The sequence below is a fragment of the Kwoniella botswanensis genome, chromosome 3, assembly GCF_036426115.1.
Source record: "Kwoniella botswanensis chromosome 3, complete sequence".
NCBI classification, from domain to species: Eukaryota; Fungi; Basidiomycota; class Tremellomycetes; order Tremellales; family Cryptococcaceae; genus Kwoniella; species Kwoniella botswanensis.
The window spans coordinates 1,855,210-1,879,840 of NC_088601.1; the positions used below are offsets into that span (position 1 = coordinate 1,855,210).

At 45.3% G+C, this 24,631-nt stretch overlaps 7 protein-coding genes and 1 non-coding gene across 8 annotated transcripts; 4 read left to right on the forward strand and 4 right to left on the reverse strand.

Moving 5' to 3' along the window:
- Nucleotides 1-61: 61 nt before the first annotated feature.
- Nucleotides 62-3,537, forward strand: L199_008571 (uncharacterized protein; the record flags this gene model as incomplete). Its single annotated transcript, XM_064894251.1, has 13 exons — nucleotides 62-87; nucleotides 154-269; nucleotides 336-698; nucleotides 808-1,186; nucleotides 1,264-1,358; nucleotides 1,461-1,663; nucleotides 1,745-1,872; nucleotides 1,930-2,236; nucleotides 2,301-2,409; nucleotides 2,475-2,692; nucleotides 2,756-2,836; nucleotides 2,915-3,196; nucleotides 3,304-3,537. 13 exons carry the CDS (start codon nucleotides 62-64, stop codon nucleotides 3,535-3,537), a joined length of 2,541 nt encoding a protein of 846 aa, XP_064750323.1.
- Nucleotides 3,538-3,730: 193 nt separating this feature from the next.
- Nucleotides 3,731-3,823, reverse strand: L199_008572. The gene has a single exon. It is a non-coding gene; the product is annotated as a tRNA-Ala (tRNA).
- Nucleotides 3,824-5,668: 1,845 nt separating this feature from the next.
- On the reverse strand, nucleotides 5,669-7,757 carry L199_008573 (uncharacterized protein; the record flags this gene model as incomplete). The annotated part of the gene is made up of 10 exons (XM_064894252.1): nucleotides 5,669-5,832; nucleotides 5,926-6,027; nucleotides 6,085-6,212; nucleotides 6,275-6,516; nucleotides 6,577-6,666; nucleotides 6,732-6,877; nucleotides 6,934-7,104; nucleotides 7,166-7,310; nucleotides 7,366-7,487; nucleotides 7,547-7,757. The coding sequence occupies 10 exons, from the start codon at nucleotides 7,755-7,757 to the stop codon at nucleotides 5,669-5,671; spliced, it is 1,521 nt and encodes a 506-aa protein (XP_064750324.1).
- Nucleotides 7,758-8,188: 431 nt separating this feature from the next.
- L199_008574 (uncharacterized protein) lies at nucleotides 8,189-10,359 on the forward strand (the record flags this gene model as incomplete). The annotated part of the gene is made up of 9 exons (XM_064894253.1): nucleotides 8,189-8,520; nucleotides 8,577-8,596; nucleotides 8,651-8,724; nucleotides 8,780-8,920; nucleotides 8,984-9,106; nucleotides 9,163-9,458; nucleotides 9,526-9,814; nucleotides 9,874-10,160; nucleotides 10,221-10,359. 9 exons carry the CDS (start codon nucleotides 8,189-8,191, stop codon nucleotides 10,357-10,359), a joined length of 1,701 nt encoding a protein of 566 aa, XP_064750325.1.
- Nucleotides 10,360-10,805: 446 nt separating this feature from the next.
- L199_008575 (uncharacterized protein) lies at nucleotides 10,806-12,011 on the reverse strand (the record flags this gene model as incomplete). Its single annotated transcript, XM_064894254.1, has 5 exons — nucleotides 10,806-10,843; nucleotides 11,025-11,211; nucleotides 11,294-11,442; nucleotides 11,635-11,727; nucleotides 11,930-12,011. The coding sequence occupies 5 exons, from the start codon at nucleotides 12,009-12,011 to the stop codon at nucleotides 10,806-10,808; spliced, it is 549 nt and encodes a 182-aa protein (XP_064750326.1).
- Nucleotides 12,012-13,533: 1,522 nt separating this feature from the next.
- L199_008576 (dethiobiotin synthase) lies at nucleotides 13,534-16,703 on the reverse strand (the record flags this gene model as incomplete). Its single annotated transcript, XM_064894255.1, has 11 exons — nucleotides 13,534-13,736; nucleotides 13,798-14,220; nucleotides 14,276-14,772; nucleotides 14,824-14,876; nucleotides 14,941-15,244; nucleotides 15,299-15,471; nucleotides 15,535-16,010; nucleotides 16,078-16,189; nucleotides 16,282-16,393; nucleotides 16,453-16,600; nucleotides 16,658-16,703. 11 exons carry the CDS (start codon nucleotides 16,701-16,703, stop codon nucleotides 13,534-13,536), a joined length of 2,547 nt encoding a protein of 848 aa, XP_064750327.1.
- A 585-nt stretch (nucleotides 16,704-17,288) lies between these two features.
- L199_008577 (uncharacterized protein) lies at nucleotides 17,289-21,038 on the forward strand (the record flags this gene model as incomplete). Its single annotated transcript, XM_064894256.1, has 7 exons — nucleotides 17,289-17,524; nucleotides 17,813-18,095; nucleotides 18,202-18,414; nucleotides 18,476-18,574; nucleotides 18,634-18,730; nucleotides 18,779-20,803; nucleotides 20,869-21,038. The coding sequence occupies 7 exons, from the start codon at nucleotides 17,289-17,291 to the stop codon at nucleotides 21,036-21,038; spliced, it is 3,123 nt and encodes a 1,040-aa protein (XP_064750328.1).
- A 498-nt stretch (nucleotides 21,039-21,536) lies between these two features.
- On the forward strand, nucleotides 21,537-24,626 carry L199_008578 (uncharacterized protein; the record flags this gene model as incomplete). The annotated part of the gene is made up of 11 exons (XM_064894257.1): nucleotides 21,537-21,566; nucleotides 21,625-21,670; nucleotides 21,767-21,856; nucleotides 21,935-22,416; nucleotides 22,517-22,622; nucleotides 22,758-23,068; nucleotides 23,166-23,733; nucleotides 23,837-23,926; nucleotides 24,003-24,099; nucleotides 24,191-24,474; nucleotides 24,571-24,626. The coding sequence occupies 11 exons, from the start codon at nucleotides 21,537-21,539 to the stop codon at nucleotides 24,624-24,626; spliced, it is 2,160 nt and encodes a 719-aa protein (XP_064750329.1).
- Nucleotides 24,627-24,631: the final 5 nt, after the last annotated feature.

Genomic DNA, 24,631 nt, shown 5'->3' on the forward strand with positions numbered 1-24,631 from the left:
TCTCTACCACTCAACACTTGTCATCGACATCAGAGGAAGGGAAGCTTCGGGTCTTATCATCATGTCAATAACATCACCAACAGCGACGTACGTCTGTTTCTGTTACTTTCATTGTTTTCCTCCAATCTGCATGTTCACTGACCCAGACTCTAGATGGGATACGATCCAAGATGTGTTTTACAGGAAAGAAGAGATATACACAATGTCATGGAACGTACCTGATCTATCAGAGTATATCATATCAGTAGGAAAGAATGGTGGTCCTATAGGTCAGTACCTCACATTTTACAGACCTATAATTGTTCTGACTTGTTACATACTGTTCTTGCCCATAGCGATGATCCGAGATGATCGACTCCCACTCCCATCATCTCGTCATTCAGGTAAACCCAAAATACACATCTACTCCTCTTCAGGTATACTCATCTCCTCCATACCTTGGGAATTGAACACACCCATCTTAATGCATTTCACAATAACCTCTATGGTGGTATTATCGGATCAAGGGATATATAGGATTTACGACCTATCGAATATCACAAATTACAAGCAATACTCTCTAGGCGACGAAATAAGAGATAGTGGGGTGGTAGATGCGAGAGCTTACGAAGATGGGATGGTCGTGTTAACTAGGGAAGGGGAGTTTGTGGAAGTGAAGGGATGGAAGGGTGGAAGGGGTGTACCGATGATTAGTCCTGGTGAGTAATACAACTCATTCAAAACTCCACTTTATACATTCGAATATAGACATGGGAAAATGGGGATCATTCGAAGCTGATCAGATAGCTGTTGATGTCAATTCTACAGTTCTGAATGAACCGCCAACATCATGGACACTCCTCTCACCCGATATATCCCCAACAGGTCATATTCAACTACTCCTCTCGACACAATCTACCATCCTCACTTTAGATACTTTAGAAAAGATAGATCAGCGGATCAACAGAGGTCCATTCTCACACATTTCAATTTCGCCCAACGGCCGATTCCTGGCATTGTTAAATCCTACGACGGGGATATTATGGGTTGTATCATCGGATTTCAGTCGAAATTTATCTGAAGTTGATATCACCCCTTTCGGAGAGGGGTTACCGGAAAGAGTAGAATGGTGTGGTGATAATGCCATAACATTGGGGTATAGGAATGGGAAAGTCGTGTTGGTCGGTCCGAAAGGAGAATCACTATCGTAAGCTTCCTGAGCTGGCACAATGAGATGAACGAGGATCATAGTGCTGATTGTATGATGATGATCTACGTGAATAGTTGGGAATATCCGCCCTCTGCACATATACTGGGTGAAAATGATGGTTTAAGGATTATTTCTTCGAGTACATGCGAGTTTGTACAGAAAGTACCAGGTGAGTAGGCAATCTCACATGTTCCAATCCGCTACAAGTTCGTCAGAATCGAGCTACGTATTGACAGTATTCTTTGTGTGCTAATGAAGAGTTCTATCACAGAGTGCACGTTAGCCGTCTTCTCACCTGGCTCGTCACATCCCGCTGCGATCCTATATGACGCCTTGGATCATTTCGAACGCAAGTCGCCGAAAGCGGACGAGAGTATACGGAGTATCAGACCGGATTTGGCCAACGCAGTGGACACTTGTGTGGAAGCTGCTGGAAGGGAAATTGAAGTGACTTGGCAGAGAAGGTTGTTAAAGGTAAATATCACTCTAAGCTGATGTTCCAAACCAATGATATTGGACGAAAAGACTGACCACCTTGGGGCTGATATTCGATAGGCAGCACAGTTCGGAAGGGCATTCATGGATCTATATAACCCAAGTGATTTCGTCACTATGGCTCAGACGTTGAAAGTGCTCAACGCTGTGCGATATTATGAAATCGGCGTACCGATAACTTATGAACAGTGAGTCAGCTAATCCGGCAAATCCTTCGACATTTAGCTGATGCAAAGCCGATTTAGGTACATAGCTAGTTCCCCTGCTACCCTGATCTTACATCTCGTATCTCGAAATCTACATTTACTCGCTTTGCGTATATCACAGCATTTGGGACTACGTCCCGACCCTGTCCTCTCACATTGGGCATCAGCCAAGATCATCCGATCATCGCAGAAAGGTGTAGATCCCTCTGATAGAGGTCTAGGCGACGACGAGAGTGTTTGTAGAGCTATAGTGGAGAAGTTCGAGAAGGAAGGTGAGAAGGGTGTGAGTTATGCGGAGATAGCGAGGAAAGCATGGGAGAATGGTAGAGCCAGGTTGGCTACTATGGTAAGTCCCCTTCATCGGACATTTAACAGCTGACAGACGTGGGGCTGATGTAAAGAGATGATAGCTGTTAGACCATGAGCCAAGGGCTGCAGAACAGGTTCCATTGCTACTGCAGATGAAGGAGGAAAAGATCGCTCTGGAGAAAGCTGTCGATTCAGGTGACACGGATTTAGGTGAGTCTAACCTGTCTTCGGAGATATCTTTGATCAGAGACTGATGTCAGCTTGATTTCTTGTAGTCTACCAAGTCCTTTTGCATCTACGATCTACCTTATCACCAGGAGACTTCTTCCATATCTTAGATGATTCGATAACGCCCAAACTCAAACCTGCTGTAAATCTCCTTCAGGTATATGCAAGACAGGCTGATAGAGATTTGTTGAGGGATTTCTATTATCAGGATGATAGGAGGACGGAGAATGGTTGTCTGGAGATGGAAGAGGCTGGTCAGCAGGAGGTGAGCTCAACCCTCATTCGAGATATATGGGCTTTGAAGTGCTGATGGACGTTTATGGTATAGTACGCTGAAGAAAGGTTAGAACACCTGAAAAGAGCGGCAAAGTCATTTGGAGAGAGTAAAGAGAGGTTGTTTGAATCTAAGGTGCGCCTTCCCTAATTCGATGCTCACTGTTCCTCTGATATAAGTGGGGTGGCTCAGCTGATATCGTATCTGTTACAGATGGCAGATGACGCTCATCGATTATTGACATTACAGCAGACATATGAACGTGAATTAGAACATAAATTCACTTTTTCCGGACTATCGGTCAATCAATTCATATATAAACTTATCCTTGAGGGTTTCAACAAAAGGGCGGAAAGGGTTAGAGCGGACTGGAAAGTACCTGATAAGAGGTTTTGGTGGATTAAGTTGAAAGCCCTAGCTGAGAGGAAAGATTGGGAAGGTCTAGAAGCGTTTGCTAAGAGCAAGAAGAGTCCGATAGGGTATGAGCCGTTTGTCGTGAGCTACCCGTCTTCCAGCCTTCTCAATTCTACTTGCAGACATTATATGTATTTGCTTTCACTCTTTCAGATGTACAAATGACTAATTCTTTTGATTTGTCATAGACTCATTTACTCTCCCTTTCACCTCCTCAACCGACCCAAGCGGGGTCTTTCGTACCCCGTTGCGAACCCAGACAAAGAGCAGATCTATATGTTTTATGTGGAGATTGGAGTAAAGCTGCTGAGTCCGCTAAAGAGAGGAATGATAGAGGTAAACTTGATGAATTGAAGAGAAAGGCTCCGAATGGGATTGCTCAGAGGGAAGTGGATGAGGTCATAAGGAGGGTTGGGAAGTAGTAATAACCTCGAATGACAGCTGAGTATCCACAGACTTTGGATGGTAACAGTGGCAAGTTGTAATGTATATGCATGTCATTTGGAACGGGCGTGCTCAACAATCACAGATTTATGGAAAGAGACAAGAGTAGACGTAGAAGTAAGAACGCAAAAAGAGATCACTACAGGTAAACAGACAATCTACAAAAAGTTTTGGAGAAGCAGGGAATTGAACCCGGTACCTCGTCAATTCGAACTTTGCTTGAAAGATGCTAATGACGCGCTCTGCCAAATGAGCTACATCCCCATCGATATTTTATTGGTTTTTTGGATGTTGATCAAGGCATCATTTGTAGACTTTCAGACATTCTTGCCTTAGATATCGTCGTCTGTTCCATTCCGTTCGTTTCCCTCAGTAACCTCAGAGACGTCTGGCACGATATCTCCCAGTTTCAAGACCATTGTTGAATTTTGCAAAATCGCTTCGTAAAAGAAAATGGTGGGGAAAACACCCAAAGTGGCGATATATGTATGAAACAGGTTGTTTTTCTTATTGGAAAGATGACTCTGGAGAGGAGGCTCTTATATTGATGTCTCATCAAGCTGAATAGCCATGCTCTATGGCATATGTGGTTCTCATCATGAACATACGATCCGACCGACGATATCGGCGGATTTGTTTTCTAGATCGATTCATGCCTTTCCGATGATATCGGAAAAGCAAGTATTATGCCTGAATTCATCGTGGAGGACAATATGTGCTAAGATCGGAGGCGTAAGTTTATCATCGAAGTATGGAGCAACACTACACTATGGTGTACTGTATGCCTTTTCCAATCTGAAAAGGCAGGAGAATCCGAATTAAGCATCCGAGGACACAATTACTTACTGGGTACTATGTCGCAGCTCCGGACTGAGCGAACCATTAGTTCTGTCAATACTAAAACAACAAAGACCGTAACACCGCCAACGTCCAGTATCTAAGGCCAATTCCGATTATCAGGAAAATGTTAGACCTGGAAAAATACAGTTTTGAAAAGCTCCCCTCTAATGGGAAGGTCGCCCCTTCCTTGGAATAGGGCGCGTGGCCAGATTGCAAGAGAAACTCTGCAGTCTTCTTGTCTTTAGCAGTATCTCTATCTTCATGTGTGATGATCAAATCTTGCTTATCTCCGTCTCGAGTTAGAGCTTTCGTCATTCTGTATCGAGTTCGGTCGACGATGAATTACGTGCTATTGTTTGTCAATCCTGCGAAAGAGTCTTTGGGCGCTGAAGGGTCCACAGGCGGACTGTAAGAAGTTGTTTTTGTATCGCTACTATCCCCATGAATATCAAGTCAGCTTCGTCTCGGGCATGGTGCGGATGGATGCAGGTTATGTTTCACCTACAAGCATCTGAGCATCGTGTCAAGTAGTGGCAAGAGTCTATTGCGTGGCTGCACAGGAGATGGGACTGTGTTGAAACTGGGTGGAAAGCTCCTTAAAATCCTTTGGTGTCTCATTTCGTAATGGAAAATATGATTTGAATATAGGTTTCAAGTCGAGAGTCGCAATGTTAGAGGAGAAAGAATGAAAAAGGTGTATGCAGTACTTCCATGCAATAAGAATGATGTGACGGTATCGGCGGTGAGCGCAATCAAATGGAAGCAAGAGGTCGAAGTCAGAATTCAACTTGGAGAAAGGATAGAGAGTTGTCGAAGCATCGCTAGAGTAAGATCTCACCTTCGTCGTATCATGATTTATGATCTTTTGTCTTTCCGTTAATTTTGCTTCTGTCATATGCGATTGATCCCTATTTGATATTGAGCTAGAGCTATATGTTCGCCTGTGATCCTGAAAGGTCCATGATACGTGAAAGGTAAGTAAAGGAGTGATATAATTGACAAGTCTTGTCCTTCTCAGTGAACCCGTACATCCTTTTAGACATTAATCATTGCCATCAATTCGTTCCACTGTGTGAAAGAGAGAATGTCAGATTCATAATTCTTCTTCAAGAGGATACACCTCAAATTAGCCATTCAGTATAGCCATGTTTTCCCGTCTCCTTATGAGATGTGGGACATCTGTTTATTGATTTGGTTTGATACCCAAGATGCAAAGATAACATATAATTATACTGTATACCTACTTGCCTACTTCCCAACCTAGTCTGATTATTCCATCTTCACATCCTCTTCATTCTTCACCTCATCCCCTATCCAAGTGGGCACTTCGAAGTTTATCGTCTTACATTCCAGTGTTTCTAGGCATACCAATGCTAATACACCTGTCTGAGCGAATGAGGGAAGAAGAATTATACGTGTTGGTGTATCTGAGTCTATGGACCCAATATCGGACGTTAGCGTGTGTATGACAATAGTTTGTGTTAAAATAGCATAATTGTAAAATATGAAAGCGATCCCTCACTCACCTCCTACCAAAGCAGTCTCAAACTCAGGCTGATTACCTATAACATACACGTCCGGGCGATGTTTGATGATGAACGGATCTGCATCTGGGAATGGATATATCCCTATAACATCACCGTATGTCAGCTGGACCATCCTACCAAGGTCGTATTTTAGCTCACATAAAGTATCAGGAGCAGTGGGAGCGATGTGTCTCCATTCTAATGTCCTTCTAGCCATTGCTAGTCTCGAATCGGAAGGGAGATACTTGAAGATATCATCTAATGTCTGACCACCGGTACTCAAGAAGCTAAACAATCAAGATAAGCACAACTGTCGGTCCCGGTTTGTAAGTAAAAACGAAAAACTAACCTCCTTCCACCGATTTCTAACCAACTTGGATTAGTACCGCTTTCCAATCCCACCGTCTTGTCTTTGGTACCAAACATCACTTTAGGCAGAGCTTGTTGAGGCAACGTCGCGCCTGACGGATCGGATGGTCCCGGTATTATATTGATAGGTAAAGATGAGGAGAGGAGGTCTTCTAGTAACGTAGATAAGGTCTTGGTAGGATGATTAGGAAATAGAGGTTTGTTGGAATTATTGAATCGTTTCTGTGAATCACAGATGTCAGCTATCATACCGGAGCATGGGTCCGTGAAGTTCAAGCTCACGATTTTCTTGTCGTCTTCCCCTCTCACTGGAGTGGTCAGACTGTTTCCTGCTAATATGAGTCTTGCTATACGAACTCCATCCAGTTGGTCCTGTCATGGGACCCATGAGAAAGTAAGCTGATGCTGCGGATGGGATCACCTGAGATGCAGCTTACAGATATTCCGCCTCCCTCACCAGTCAGCCATTCCACCAACAATTCACATTTCAGGTCCGCCGGAGCCTCTTGTGCTCCCACCGATAGTCCTGACACCAATGCTACCCAGGTCTTCTCATCTGATCCATCCCCATCAGCACCGTTACCTAAGAAAAGACATATGTCAACTCGAGAGGCGTTGGAAATTGAGGGACAAGCTCACCCGTCATGTCTACATCTTCATCACTGTTAGCCTTTCCTTTACCCTTTCCATTAGCTTTCGATGATGATCCAGCTTGCACATCTAATTTGTCTGGGAGACCAGCGAAACAGAGATCTATCACTTCGAAATCACCTGAAGAGGTTTCCATTCCAAGAGCAGCCATGATTACACCTGTCGCCCACGATTGATTAGCTATGCTTCACACATCGAAAGTCAAGAAGCCACTACTAACCGGTCACCAAACCACCACCCTGTCTATCCCTTTCTCTCCTTATCCTTTCTCCTACTAATCTGACTCGTCCGGACTCATCTTCGAGATGTACGGCATCTTGCGCCGAGAAGAATTTAGTTCGCGGAGCAGGAGGTGCCAGCCATTGCTATGAATTGTCAATTGGGTGAGCTACTGCCTCCACCAAAAGGAAACAAGCTTACATCTCTGGCCATATCCTCCAGCACGTTGGGTTTCAGCGGCATGTCCAGATACACCGTTCCAACGATGTAACATAACTGAGATCGAGTCAAATTCAATATACGGGGTAATAACGGAGGTTTCCCTGTCGAACAGATACAAGACATGAGCTGAATCATGGTAACTCTGAAAAATCAAGCTCACCTCTCACGCTCTTCCACCTCTCATGGGCTTTTTCTTCCACTATCGGCCTCAGCTCTACTAGGCGTACAAAGTATATATTGGCATATTGATGTTTATACGACCGGTGATTTGAATCCAGTATGAATGGTTTCGATAGTTCCTGTAAGGTCGAATAAGATGGGTTGGGTCTCATGGATCTTCCTCCAGCTGGCTCAGGTAGCGGTTCTGCCATTATGGTCAGCTAAGAGGGAGTCTATCCTGGGTATCTTGCAAGGACTAGGGTTGGAGAAGTAAGTGCAGTTAAGTGGTAGATGAATTCGATCCAGCTACAAGAATGGACGAACGCGTCAGATTCGAGAAAAAGGTCATGTCGGATGAATTACGTAATGGGAGTGACGTGTTTGTCTTTTTCAGAACCACTGAACATTACGATGGACACAGTCAACCACGTTCAACATCATGCATCAACATCCATCACTCTGTCCATCTACACCAGCCAAGCAGTATCTCATGTATACAACTCTTCAAGAATCACCCATAACCCTGCTCGATCCCTCAAGGAAGACAGACGAAGACTACACTTGCAACCCTCGCACCTTCCCGACTCCCCCACATCCACTTCGACTTCAACCCCTCTTCTACTCATAACCCACTCGCCACCCAATGAGTCTCTCCGCTCGTCTCATAGAGTCATACGAAGACCGGAAACCATTCATAGGGGATCTATCAACTTCATTCAGTCGACCTGCACATTTAGCTATACCACGAAGTAGTACACCCTTAGCTAGACCACCATCAAGGGCCGTCAACATGGATCCAAACGAAAGTTGGATGTCACACCATGGACAACAATCATTCACGGCTGGACCATCTACTCAGGGAACTTCTTCCTGGTCAGAAGAGAGGATACAGATGCTTCAAGCTAGACTTGCGAGGAAGCTAGGTCCCGAATACGTCACTCAGCGACCTGGTCCAGGGGGAGGACCGAAATTGAGGTGAGTTGATGGGAGGTAGAAACGTCGAGTTGAGCTGACAGTATTCCTTGCAATAGCTATATAGAGGGATGGAAAGGTATTCTATCATGATTGTAAAGGTGTTCACCCAAATAGCTGATCACTTGTGCAGTCATCAACCTCGCGAACGAAGTATTCGGATTCAACGGATGGTCTTCCTCGATAGTTTCGCTGAAAACGGATTATGTGAGTGTAAGCTATCGTCACAACCGAGACAATAGCTGAAGTGACAAATGTTCAGATTGATGAGAAAGAGGGCGGACGAGTATCAGTCAACGTTACTGCGATAATAAGGATAACACTGCTAGATGGATGTTATCACGAAGATGTTGGTTGCGGGCAAGGAGAGAATATAAGGGGGAAGTCGGCAGCGTTAGATAAAGTCAGCTTATGTCCACTTGAACATCGGCTTATAGAGCAACAGCTGATTGAATGATGTGTCCAGGCCCAAAAGGAAGCGGTCACAGATGCTACCAAAAGAGCATTACGAACGTTTGGTAACGTTCTTGGAAATTGTCTGTATGATAAGGAATATACTAAAGAAGTGGTCAAGATCAAAGTACCTCCGGTAAGTTAAGGTACACTCTTCGCATACAGGTCATATCATAATTGACATATCGATAGGCCAAATTCAACCAAAATGATTTGGAACGACGGCCCGAGTTCATGCCAGCCGGTGCACCAGGACCATCCACCGCTCCTCAGCAAGCCAAATCAGCCGTACCTATACAACAGCCTCAGCCTATCCGTCCGCAAGCAAGAATAGAGCCACCCATAATCGCCCCTGGAACGCCTTTGAAGTCGATCAACGACCATGAAGGAGATGTATTCATGGACGAGCATTTCGATGCTGAATTTTTGTATGATTCGTTTTTGAATCAGATCGAGGACTCCAATGTACCTGATCAGAACGGAAACTCGTCAGTCAGCTCCCTCTGACATGCCAACCAAAGACAATAGCTGATAATCGACATCATGTTTTTGCAGGAGAATCAAAAATTCTTCGATGCAACAAAACGCTCAAGCCGGACCATCGAGATTACCTGATCAACCGACTTATCAGCATCGTCACCGACCTGATGCCCTTCAACAGTCTGCTCAAGACAACACGTCAGTATCGTATAATAAACCTGGGCAGGTAGGCTCGAAACCAAGCAGTGGGAATTCATCTGGATCAGGATCGGGTGGAAGTGGAAAGACACTTCCCGAGGCATCGGGTGTGAAACCTAGACCTGTAGGAGGGTTTGCAGCACAGGGCGGTAACGCAGTAGCCAGCGTGAGCTTAATCACCACCCATTCATGAATTCAGTCAAGCTGATGATGGATGTTCGACAGAACGCAAATTCCAACGCAGCGGCTGCATCAGCTCGTCGACTCGCCATGGCTTCCGCAATGCACACTTCGTCATCGCCACCTATAAGATCTGAATCACCTAAGATACCTTCGGGAGGGATCAATGATGTAGCTGCACGAGCAATCACTAAGTTGACAAATGAGCGGGAGGATTTCAGGATGAATGGGAATGTTGTGAGTGATGATGGAGAAAACGTTAAGCTAGCTGGTTTCGCCAGTGCGAGGGGGGTCAAGAGGAATGGGAATGAAGAAGTTGGCGATAGACGCAGGTAAGTTGCTTTCTCGAGATCTCCTGTCTAGGGAATGTTTTTAATGATTGTGATCTGTAGCGTATCTCCGACCAAACTTCCAAATGTTGGTCAAGGTCAGACGGGATACGACAGACAAGGACCAAGAATGGCTTTAGGTGAATTACCTACAGAAGTAGGTGGAGTTGATTGGGCGGCGAAACGATCGCGTATCGGATGATCGATTAACTTTTGTTTTTCCTTCCTATGAGATCCCTAGTTCAATTTTATACTTATCAATCCATCTGTTAGTGTCGTCTTTCCGCTTTACCCATTATATACTGAACAGATCTATCATCCAACTTTTACTATTACACGTATCAGGAAAAAAATGGGTGAAAATGTATGTAAAATTAATCCAAGTGAACAAGATCGTGGTCATGGCCATGAGAGAATCACATTGCATCCAAAAGACATGAGAAAGACGAACAACAGAGATACAAGAGAGCATGAAGATCGATGGGTCAGAAAAAACTTCAAAGAAGAAACACCTCGAGTCTCGTAACGAGATTAATGACGAAGTAAATCTCCCTGAGTACTGACACGCATCTCTAATCCATTATCCTGATACCTCTCCACACCCATACACGCAGTACCATCATCCATCCATACTACGCAGCAGAAGGTCTAAGCTGTCCAGAGTCTTCGGACCAGTTCGGTGAGACCTGAGTAAGGGCAAAACGAAGTCAGCCAATTTGGTCTTGGCACGAATACCATCGTATCCGGTATAATACCATTATCCTGTTTCCTCTCATCATTTCTCTTTCGATTGCATCGCCTTTCCTGACTCTTACCTCGGTCTCTCTCCTCACAGTCTATGCCGAGAAATGAGTTCAGATCACTCACCGACATCATTCGTGTTAAATTCGTATACACCCCAAACACTCAAACCGGTAGCGATCTTCAAAACCCATGAGACTATAGGACCGATCACTGGGAATTTACGTGGGTGAAGATAATCTACTCGACATGAATCGAATCCTATATGTGAATGGACGATGAGTGAGACAGCGAGAATACCATCTAATATGGGCTATTCGATTGAAATCGCAAATCGCAAATCGCGAAGAAAATATCAGTTATCACTTCTTGAACATACTTGAGTGATTACTCACATAAGCTGATCCGGTAGATACGGCTGCACCGACTGTGACAGGTACCAAAGCTGCTGAGAGGACCCTCTCGAATGCCCAGTGGTATGATCCGTGTGATCGGGATGCTTCGATTTGAGGGGTTGCGTCGTTGACTGTTCCCTTGAGGATGGCTAGTTTCACGAGAAAAGATGGTCAGTCTATGTGTTCGGAAGAGGTGCAAGATCGCTGTGATTTGCAGCAGAGGATCCTCTACATCTTTGTCATTTTGTTACTCTGTTTTCTCCTGCACATCCACCCATGACTGAACATGATAGATTCCTTCATCCACCTCAGATACTCAGATATAAACGAAAAGCACTCACGTCCTCCTGGAATATACTTGAATCCACCAGTCTCATCAGCCGCAACGGTAGCGTCCCTTCGTGGTGTACTAGCTCGAATGGCAAGGGCTCGGGCTGTAAGTCGTAATTATGGAAATATCAGCGATCGTCCTCGATATTACTTGTATTCCTATCATCTATTCGTCATAAGTTCAGTAGTCGAGCCTTCCCTCTACACGACTGAGGTCCTTCCATCACTTCATCTTTTTGTCTCTTGTCTATTGGTTTCGTCCCAGATCTATCCCTGCGACCCTACTCTTGCATAGGTAATACCCACAAGTATGTAATCCCCTTCCACCCAATCCCAAACCCAATGCCCTAAAAGTCGAAGACGAAGCTGTAGGTCGGATCAATGACATTATGCGTGGTGTATGCGATGTGAACTAGTGGATACAGTAGGAGGATTCTTTTGGATGCGATGAGATCTGATGAGGTAGCAGTAGAGTAATATGATGGGTGATTGCGTATCAAGGGGATGTTTGATGTGATTCTCAGAGCGAGGTTGGCAGATCCAGCGAATCGGGTTGAGATGAACTCATACGACATACCAATGAAGATAGGCACGCAAGATCAACTCTCGGGTGTTTTCGGAATTACACCATCTCCAACCAATGAACGGCAACGCAATACACCATAACGGGCTATATGTAACCTTGTACTTCTTTTTCAGCACTATGCTTTCAATACTCTACACGATGCAGTCATACCGCACGCACATGAGACAGCTCCCTCGGTATGTACTCTTCATGGCCAAAGAAGGTCCAAAGCACGTACCACCTATCAAAACTTACCATATATAATGCTGTAGATCCGCAAGAAATCGTACAATTCCTTGTTCGTATAACGGCTAGTATGACCGCTTGTCACTTCCAAGTAACGCGGTAGATCAGAGTTCGATTCTCTGACAGGGAGCTTCTTTTTGCGTTCCTCTTCTTTTCCCCGATATCGAGCACCTTTCTAGCTTCAAACACAACCTGAAGTCACTCCAAAACATCTAGAAATCAGTGAGAAACGTCAAAAAAACAATTTGCTACATTCATCTTACATGGTGTCGCGCGAGTTACTAACCCCTCCTTTGGGCTAAGAATCTTCGGAGAAAGTGCCACCTGCATTGTTTCAATCTTCACTGTTATTTCTGGAGGTGTTTTTCGGATTGGTAAGAATGCAAGGAAGCGAAGAAAACGCTTCTGAGAAGGCCAGGAGTGCAAGGAACACAAAAAAGAAACTCTCTGTCAGAGAATCGAACTCTGATCTGCCGCGATCTGTGGGACAACCTTCGCAGGGAGCTCACTTGACAAGCGGCCATACTAGCCGTTATACGAACAGAGATATTCAGGGTACTTTACAAGACCCCAAAGTATATAAGATTTCAAAGCATATCAAATGAAACACAGCATTTATCCATGTCTTCTCAGGCTTCTCACTTATGCTTATCGGTCGACGTGCATACATGGCATTGTGAGATCGCTTCTTACACAGTCGAGCAGGGGACGTGTACCCGTGCTGTTCTCGGTTATCGGCTCATGCTCCGGGATGCCACTTTAGTAACACATGGATGGACTATGTAATGCCTCGATAGAAATGTTTTATAGGATACTGTATACTCTTGTGATCAGTGAAACCAAGATGGATGCGTTGCATATCTCTACTGCTACTATCAGATATATTCCATACCGAATTTAGGTAAATTACTATATATTGATCTGTGGATAAGATTATACTACGTTTTAGATCTTTTGAGCTCCTCCGTCCCCCGTCTCAGCCTCTCTTTAAAACTTATTAGTGATTCAATCTAATACATCTCAATCACCCATTTATTTCCTCTTCTCACGGTTTGTCCTGACCCCATCCCACTTTCCCACTCCGCCCCTTGCCCCAATGCTATATCTTCGCTAACTCCTCTAGAATAGTCTTCTCCATAGCTCTTACAACCTCGGGTTTCGTGAAACTACTAGTCATGATATACACGACATTACCAAGGGGCCGCGAGTGGATCTGGAACGGTGCAAATTGACCTTCGGGCGAAGTGATGATCTTCTGTCTGAGAGCTGTGAGGAAGTCTAATGCAGCATGGGATGAGTAGCCTGATATAACGTCACTAGTCAGCCATGGAAGATTCTTCGACATGTTATGTAGTCTACTCACCTCCTTCTCCAGCATCCAATTCAAGTGCCATAACCGTCCCCATAGCCATCGCCCCTTTAATTCCCTTCGTTTCACTCAAGGTCGATACGAATCCTTCATTCCAGAAACTCCATCTTTTCGATTCATCTTTCAAACTGACATTCCACATCTTCTTCTCTACTTCCCAATCCTGTCTCTCTAGAATCTCAATCGCTTTTAATGCTACAGAACAACCAATGGGATTCGCGGTATAGGAGTGTCCATGTAATAATGCATCTACTTTTCGATCCGATAGGAAAGTATTGAATATCGATGTGGAAGCTAGAGTGGCTGAGAGGGGTAATAATCCCCCAGTGAGGATTTTTGCATATACTGATATATCAGGCGTTTCTTTGAGTACCGAAGATGCCGAGAGGTATCCGAATCGATGCAATCCCGAGAATACTACTCAAATTGATTAGTACTGGTGATTACTGTGAAATGAAGGTTGGGGACTTACCTTCATCGTAGATGATAGGCACACCTCTCCATTTCCTCTTCTCCCTCCAACCTCCTCTGACCTCCTTGAGATCCTCGGTATATTTCTTACCCTTCCACGATCTACCGCCAAAAAGATCCGAACTGGCTCTGACGACTTCTACTAAACAAGTTTGGAATAGCGGATCAACAAAGATCATCCCTCCTGCTCCAAGACATGTAGGTTCCATAATCATCGCTCCGAATTTCTTCCCATCGACTTTGACAGCTCTTTCGAGGTTCTTTCGAATATGTTCTCTGTAATAGTCTGCTAGAGGTGAATCTAGTCGAGATTCAACGGAATATATCGATTGTATATCTGAGAATCCCAAAGACCACCCTTCGCTTGTGGTTTTACCCTCGGAAGTCAAAGCGTCAGGTAGTGGTGACCATTCGTCCGGGCCTGTCGTGAGTACGCTGGGTTGCCCATCGATATACTGAACCATTGGGGGAGAAAACCAATGACCACGACCTGTGTACCTGCACGTAAGGTGAGCTGACATCCTATCAATACTGCGAGGATTAGCTTACCAATCGACCGCTTTATTGTATGTTGATGCTTCGGACGCATCCATGCTACCAATCTGTACTCCTTCAAATCAGCTATCATGAATCTCTCATACTCATTCCAGCTGAGTTGTCACTCACGGTATCACCATGGTACCCTCCCCTAAGACCGATTACACCATAATCACCTCCCATCTCACCATCATACCCGTACCTCCTTCCTGCAGCTCTCAAAGCCATTTTCAAAGCCACTTCGATACCGGTACTTCCATTGTCCGAGGAAAACACCCTTTCGGCCCAACCTTTTCCTACGGTCGATTTGAGCTTTTCGGCAAGTTTCAATGCAGGTTCGTGGGTTCCCGAGGGGAATAATACGTGACCATATCGTCCGGCGGCTGTTGCAGCTGCTATAGTTAATTCTTCGTTGGCATGACCGTGCGATTGACTAAAAGATTTTAATATCAGCTCCGATCCATGAGGGAAAGGAGAGATAACACACGTGAACCAACTGGCTGAACCGTCAAAGTAAGAATTCAACAAACTACCTTCTTCCTTCGGTATCGCCTGCGACTCGGAGTTTGCGGGGGATGTCGGCGATGGTTTGGTGTAGTATGAATCAAAATTATCGCCATAAGCTGAATCGACCACCATAACATCTTCCTTCTTATTTATCTGAAGGATACAGATACCATCAGCTATGTTTAGTGATGAATTCATGACGCCAGGGTCACTCACCAGACCATGTTGAGTGAAAGGCCACCAAACGCTTTTAAGCGTTCTACCAGGCATACTATCCAATTCCTTTATCCTATTAACATGTTGATGATCTAACCAATCTGAAACATCTTTCACACCACCACCACCACCTTCCTCCGCTGTGCCGGATCGTTCTACTTCCTCGTACCACTGAGCCAGCCTCACTGCATCCTCCTCTATCGTTCCGTATTTCTGCGGGGGAGGTTTGACAGTCCAATATCCTATTCCTCTATCCCTGAAGTATCCTTCTAGGAAATCGTCGTTCCGGTAATATGAGTCGTACAAGCATAGGACAGCTGATATCGAATATCCTCTCGTTATCAGAGATTCATAAGAAGAGAGAGTGGTTGAGATTCCGCCTAGGTGAGGTGAAGCGATGAGGATAGAGGGAAGTCGGAGGGAACGAAGGAATGTGGATTGGGTGTGTGGGGGATGTAAGGCTGGGGAATGGACACCTATAAATGAGGGAATGTCAGTAATGAGCTCCAAGCTACCACCTAATTAAAGAATGTGTTAGCTCACCTCCCGCTGTTTCTACGAACAAGGCTCCTTGCCTTCCATTCAACTGCTTCGCACATGAGGTAGCGTAATTCTCGATTCCTCGGACTAGCTCGTCGTTGGTTTTGGGGAATGGCTATATACAAGTATGTATCAGCTGTTGCATCATCGCTATGTCACACCGACTGAAGTACTTAGACAGTACAAGGGGATTCTTGCCTTACTCACCAAGTCCGGTGCAAGTTTCGCTGCGAGATGCGGAGACATAGGTTCTCTATACTGGTATAAATTATGGGTATCGATCAAATGAGCGTAAGGTTTTGTATGTCTTTGTACATAGCTATGATCCAATTGGTATTAGATAAGGTTCATCGCATGGAGATAGGACTTTGAGCTGACCTGACATCTGACTCTTCATCTGGTCCGGTTGATACGGGTTTCAAGTAAAATACACTTTTCTCTTTCCCTTTTGACGATGCGGCGTGCTTTGATGCTGTGGCTCTTACTAGAGCTGTAGTCAAGAGTGTCTTGCCTACATCTGTATTGGCTATCGATACGGCGAATGTCAGCTCTTGTACGAGAGATTGTTTTAAGTCGAGCTTACCTCCAAAGACCTGGTGAATCCGGAAATTGGGGAAAAGGAGGGGCATGATCGTACCGACCCCGGTGAGCTGAAGGGAAGGACAAGGATCGGAGAAGAGAAGGTAGGTCGGAGATATATGACTAGGAGAGAGGGGATGATTGAGTTATGGGATTTTCGGATAAGTAGATTATGGAGGGATGTCACTGAACGATGTCTTCGTCACCTCATCAACATTGATTGGTTCTGTTTTCCCCACCATGAAACTCTCAACTTTGAAATCTCGAGTGATTCATTTCATTTCATTTGAGATTAGCCGATTGCTCCGTCGGAAAGGTTACTCCGATACCCGTTAAATGGGTGTGTCATATAAGATTAGCCATTTTATATATATTATCTTTGGGCTGTGCACATGAGTGAGCAAAGTAACGCGTGCACTGCAGAGTGAAATCAACAAACATCTGCAATCACAACATACCTCATACCTCATATCTCATATCACATTGCCACCATCACACCGCAACTCATACCTCACACACCAAGTAACGATCAACCATAACGAAGACAGATTGTGATCCCATCTCAATCCATACGATCCAACGGCCCAACGATTGATACCAGTGTTGACGAATAGAGAGAAAGATAACGAACGACAATGGCTCAACCACCTCCCCCCGAGCCAAAACGATCCCAATCGAGTACATCCTTATCACGATTATATCATGGTACAGGGAGTACAACAGATAATAATGAAGAAGAATTGAATGATCCAAAGATGGATTACTGTAATAGTTTCTGGGGACAGGGGGATAGGGGGTATGAGGTGATTATGGCTAGATTGAGAGGGGCGGGGAGGACGGTGGAGGAGCTGAGGGGGTTCTGGAAGGAGAGGTGAGTCATTGGCAGTCTGGGGTGGGATGGGGGCGGTGTTTATATTGGTAGCTTGGGGTGGGATGGGGGGATATATGATATATGGGAATATATCATATCATATAATCATCACGGTATATGATTTATGATAGATTAGCATCAAGTAGTATAGGACGGTACCCCATATATCCCAATCCATCTCTCTTCATATATCTACCGTCTCTCACATCATACATCACTCTCTGTGATACAATACCTCGTACCATACATACTCTTACAACACCGCTGACACCCCACTCATCCCCACAGAGCATCAATCGAAGAAGACTATGCGAAACGACTGCACAAACTATCCAAAAACACCCTAGGCAAAGACGAAATAGGTGATCTGGCAGATTCACTGCAACACCTACTCACCGAAACTGCCTCTCAAGGGGCCTATCACGCTTCGTTGGGTCTCGAAATTCGACAGACGGTCGAACAGCCCACGGCGGAGTTGTTATCACGATTGAGTAACCTGAAAAAAGGATTACAAGCTAGTATTGAGAAGGCTCATAAGACCAAAGGGTTGCAGGAACAGCATGTACAGAAGGTGAGTGATCAGCTCTCGTATACCCCCATCATTGATCCCTTTCAACGTACATCTCAACAAACTCCGCCAGAGATAAGCAGCTCACTGCCTTATTCTACACCTCTAGGCCCGCGAGAGGTACGAGCAGGATTGCCTCAAGCTCAACTCCTACACCGCCCAGTCCTCTCTTACCCAAGGCAAAGAACTTGAGAAACTTCAGACCAAATTAGACAGAGTCAGACAGACAATCGGTGCGAACGAACAAGATTTCAGACAATTTGTCAGAATCTTGGAGCAGACCCAGGCAAGATGGGAGAGCGAATGGAAAGGCTTCTGTGATGTGAGCTCAGTCGACAGGAAATGTACTGTTTTTCGTGAGCTGACTCTTCTCACTCTCATAGCATGTCCAAGATATAGAGGAAGATCGGTTAGCCGTCACGAAAGATCTCGTTTGGGTCTATGCCAATGCAGTGTCTCAAGTCTGTGTAGAGGATGACAGTGTGAGCATTTCTCCCTCTATTCATACCACATCCACTTAGCTCATACTTCTCACCCGGAGTCATGCGAGCGTATTCGAGAGAAGCTCGAACAGTTCGAACCTCAGAATGACATGCTCAACTTCGTAAAAGGATGGGGAACAGGCGATATGATTCCTGGTAAGTATCTCCTTGCTTGATCTCCACCATTAGCTGACCCCCTCACAGACCCACCTCGATTCATCAACTATAATGCAGGCGAATCTTACCCTACCCAACCAACCTTCCACGTTTCTCAATTCCAGCGTATATCAGCTAGGCCACCGATGCAACCCTCCATGGCTTCACAACAGGCTTCCGCCCAACCTGAACCTGAGCCTGAGCAGCCTCGAGAGCCGGAACCAGAGATCCCTCAAGCTAACGGTCACGACAACAAAGACATTAATGGTGTTACGGATAGTCTTCAACGTACGACTCTCAATGACGAACCACCCTCATCTGCTCGATCTACACCCGCACCTGACACCCAAAAGAAATCACCATTTGGCGGAATCGCCCTTCCCGGTCTAGCAAGCGCTGCTTCTCCACCACCTCAAGAGGAAACATCCAAATTTTCCTCTATGCCTCCGCCGCCTAACCCACCGACCATGTCCATGCCTGAGCCACGCATCCCATCCAGACAGAGCAACCACAGTCCTGCGCCTCGTAACGTCAACAACGAAGAGGATCCGATGGCCAAAGCTCTGGCTGACCTGAGACGGGAGCCTCCACCTCCAGGCAGTGTTAGAAGAAACACCTCTCATCGTCGGCCAGAGTCCGTCGTTTCTGCTTCAGGATCAACGAGAGGGAGCCAATATGGACATGGGATCAAATCGCCTAACTCACCTGGGCCTAATAGGATGTCGTACCAACAACATATGCCTCCTGCTCAATCTCGTGGATCAGTCGATATGACCCTGTCGCCGCCTCAACCTGGTCATACCGCAGCAGCGCTAGCCAAATCAATGGAAGAGTTCCGTCAACAATCCTCACGAGGCCCTGATCCGAAAAGACAATCAGTCAACTATTCGAACTTTGCTGATGATATCGTCGGAGCTCATCCTACTTCTCGACCTTCATCTCCTTCTGTCGCCCCTAGAGCCCCATCACCTGCGATGATGCAACCGCCTACCCAGCCTGCTACTCATATCGCCGATGAAGTCTTGTCGCAATACCACCAAGCTTTCCCCGGAGAAAGGCAGGAAAGATCGAGATCTAGAGCAGGCTCAGTGATCTCTTCGCATTCCCGAGCTGGATCTTTCGTCGAGCAACAACAACAGCAACCTCCACCTGTCTCACCTGGTAGAGAAGCATTTGCGGGCATTGGTGCAGGCGGTGGTAGAAGTCCAAGTCCCCAGCCACCCACTTTCCGATCTCCCTCACCTAGTCCGATGATGTCTCAGGGATCGCTTGGTCCTCAGAATTTGGGTATCAGCTTGGATGCGAAAGGTGGTGTAGCGCAAGATACAATGGCAGAAGCGTACAGGCGACAATTTGAGCAGCAACAACAACAGCAACAGCAACAAGGTCCACCGCCGCAGCAGATGTCGAGCTATCCCGGTCAACGAACGAGTCGGTACGGTGCGCCTCCGCAACAGCAACAAGAGGCATATGGGCAACAAGGAGGATACAACGCACAAGGACAAGATCAGAGAGGTTCGATGTACGGTGCACCAAAATCACCTGTTGCTACCGGTCAACCTCCTGTAGCTGGTAATCGACCTACATCGGGATACGGCCAGAATCAATCATTGCAATACGGTGTTCCTTCACCATCTGGACCAGGGTTTAGTCAATCACAGCAGCCCCCTCAACCAGCCTATAACGCTTATCCATCTCAACAGCAACAACCACAGCAGCAACATCCAGGCCAAGCATATAGTCAACAACAGCCACAGCAACCCCCTCAACCGGCTTACAACCAACATCCCTCACCTACACCTCAATCACAATATCCCGTGGCTAATGGGTATCAATCCCAATCGTATGGTGCACAGGGATACCAGTCTTCCCCATCTGTTAACCAATATGCAAGATCAGCAAGTCCCGCTCCTGCCCAGCAACAGCAGCAATATGGATACAACAGAGGACCATCACCTCAACCTCAATATGGGGGTAGAGCTGGACAAAGTCCTAGTCCTCAGCCCAATCAACCACCAAGTAATGCCGCGCCGACCGGTCAATGGAGTACGACTGGATTACCCGTGTTGTTCTGTAAGTTTGCTTAAGTTTGCTTGAGTATCACCTGTCGTTCTACGCTTATGGTATTGCATTCGTAGATGTCAAAGCGCTTTATGATTACGCTGCTCAGTCATCTGCAGAATTCGATTTCCAAGCTGGCGATATCATCGCTGTGACTTCCACTCCGGAGGATGGATGGTGGTCTGGTGAATTGCTGGACGAAGCTAGGAGGATACCTGGTAGAACTGATTTCCCAAGTAATTTGTGAGTGATGGTGTTTGCTCTGATCAGTCAGAAATTAAGCTGACTAGGAATGGTGGGATTCTATAGCGTTTGTTTATTCTAATCTACGAGGAATGACTGGTCTACCAAAAGGAGAGACATGTGCTAGCTTCAGGTGATTACGAGGCAAAAAGATGATAATAATAATGAACATGTGATTTTACCTTTTTATGATTCTATGAATATTATGCATGATACCTCTTTTCTCCCTGCTTGTGTGCTTGTGTTTCATGGTCAACAAGGAAGATGATGAATGAAAGGATGAATGGGAAGGAAAGGATTGACCTGACTGACCTCCACCTTTGAACAAGTGGACAATGATCCTACGCGTAGCGATAGCAGCGAGAATGACGGAATGAATCAACTAGATGAATGCACTATGACTGACTGTTGTTGATAACGGATGATAGCTCATCGTTCTGTCTTGTGAACCTGAAATCGTACCTCCATATCGTGTATCTAATCTTACAGTGACTTATCCAAAATGGACGAAGAAGCTGATCTCGCTTTGCTGGTGAGTCATTCGCTCTTATATCAGACTGTTGTTGACATGGACTAAACTCTGATCGTAGGATCAACATCTGCTCAAGACGAATCTACTCTCTCAGCGAATGACCAGTAAGTATTCGACTGCTACCAAAACCCAGAAGAAGATCTACGATGAGAGGGCAAAAATCGAATTCGGAACTGATGTCTAAGTTCATACGATGCTAGATATACTTGGTCAGTTGGATAACAGATTATCGAGATTAGACAAAACAATAGCCCCCCTGGGATTACAACCTCTCACAAGGAAAGATGCCAGTGAGCCATACAGTGTCCAACACCAACTGAAACTACACCTATACTGTTAACTGACAGGATTGGTCTGTAATGTCGTAGACATCGAAGCGATCTTGTTACATCTTGAAGGTGGTAATAAACCTTCCAATTCTAATTCCAATGGTAAAACCTCATCAAATGGACCAATTCGACCCGCACGATCAATACCTATCCCATCCCCATCATCGATAACGACATCTAATATCGTCACGCCTACTTCAGCCAATATACCCGGTCCTATACCCATATCGACCAAGACGTCTTCAGCAGCCACGTCGCCCGTCGCAGGTTACGCATTGGGTAATCCAATAATAACCAATCTCAAATCCAGTGCTAAACAATTGTCTCCTATACAATCAGCTGCTCCTTCCACTTCTGCCTCTCCTGCAGATGAGACTGCCCTTCTCACTCGGGGTCCAGATATCATGGCTTTGGGAGAATACTTTACTGCTCTGGATGGCGTGATACTGGATCTAGAGAGGATGTATAAGGGTTTGATGGAAGGCAGAGGAGGAGCGAGGGAAGCTGGTGTAAAGGACTTGGTAAGTTTTGTCTTAATCCTATTTGATGATCATACATACAATGCGATTTTGTCTTTGGGTTGTGGAATGCTGATATAATCGTTGGGTTGGGTGTATATAGAGTAATCTAGTCGAGATTGGATTCTCGGGGATGACACAGCTGTTCATCAAAATATCGAAAGATGGGATGGGCAAAGTCGTAGACGCCGAAACGTTGTTGAGCAATGGTGAGTTTAGAGGTACTTTCATCCCGATCTAGGATCTAAGGCTGGATATCTTCGACGAACCACCTGTACCCTTGTATTTGTGTCGGGTGTCGGGGATGTAGTGGACAAAACCGGACTGACGGAATTGCTGGTTAGGTCCACCAACACCACCGAATTACTTCTCACCGCTATCAACCCTACATCCCTTGATCAACAAAATCACGTCTACTCTTTACCCTCCTTCGAACGCATCTACACCCAAAACCTTATCGATTATCCAACCGATATGGGACCAGACGATAAATACATTCGCCGAGATGAGAGGTGAATGGATGTGTAGGTGTTTGAATGGGCTGATAAACAAGGTCGAAGAAGCGGATGAAGGTGGGATATGGGCTGATGGAAGGGGTAAGGAGAAGGTCAAAGGGTTGGTAGGATTATGGGAGGGCTTGTTGAGTCTTGTTGAGGTTAGTTCAGTCATTGCGATATTATGTCATCTATTTTGGTGACGATGGTGTACATAATGTGCTGACCAACAAGATATTTGGATGCTTTATCTTGCAGGCTGAAACCCTTCTTATCACCACACTCTTCCCTACTCATCCTCCTTCGACACTCCTTCTCCGCACACTCTCATCACCCATCGAAATCTTGCTCAAAATCCTTCAACCCACCATCAATTCAATCAAGAAATCATTATCGTCCCAGACGTTCATCGCCCTACACTTGTACACGTCATTATCGTCAATCCAACAAACATGGGAAAACATATTAACGAAATGTCTAAATATGACGCAAACCTCTTTATCTACTATGGATGTTAAAGAGGTGTTAACAGTATTGAATCAACCGGTATCGACATTAAGATCATTGTGTTTAAGATCTTTCCCCGAATTCTTAGTGGATATACGAACGACCCGTATCGATTCTGCTCTGACTTCGTCAATAGCTGATATAACGTATTCGACGTTGAGTTATTTAGAACAATTACAATTACCGGAGTTCGAAAAGACAGTTGAAGGTTTGTTGGGCAAGTCGCATTCTGAAAGAAGTTGGTTAATGGGTCAGAAGGATGCGCCGTCGCCTGCTAGAAATGCTGGTGAGGAAGGTGGTACGGTCAACTTGTTTGTTGGTGAGTACATCTGGCCAGTACTTTGAGACGAATGTATTACTCTATCGAAATTCTTCTCCTCATATATCTTTAGTTAAGCTAGTTTACCTGCTCATCTGATTAGCCGATGTCCTTGGTACCCTCCTCATACACCTCGATGCGAGATCAAGGACGATGCGTAAACCGATAGGTCAAGCTTTCTTACTGAATAATCGTGAGTGATTCGATCGTTTCACGGACTATTTACCTATGCACCGGGGATGCTAATGTTTTGTTGGGTGGAAATGCAGTGTCGCATATACGGAATACCACGTCCTCCTTCCATTCTGATATTATAGGACCAGGGGCAGAAGATATGTTGAATAAGGCATTTAGAGATGCTAAGAGGTGAGTCTGAACTTACTAATTTGACTAGCCTGAACATGATCACATATGTATGATAAGAAATATGCTAATTGTATGTTTTTCTATGCTATAGCCAATACTTATCAGAATTCCATTCGCTTGTAAATCTCCTAACGACTACCCACTCCACACCGCGATTCGGTGTACCAGTTCCTCAAGGAGAGAGACATCATTTGAAAGAATCTGCTAGTCAATTCTTTGATAGATTATCTGAACTTGAATCGGTCATTCTGCAATATCCCTTAAACAGGCAGGATCCAGATATGAGGGATAGGATCGCTAGGGAGGTGGAAAATATCGTTAGAGGCGGGTATGAGGTGTTTTGGGGGAGATGTGCTGGTAAAGGTATCGAAAAGTGTGAGTTTGACGTCTTCTGTGCATCTCAATCTTTGACAGCCATTTTGAATCCTTCATTGTGATGTGTAATGTACGTTGGACTGATGATATATCCAGATCTACGAGGATCACCGGATGATATCACTCGAAGAGTTCAGGCTATGTTTAGGTAGATAGA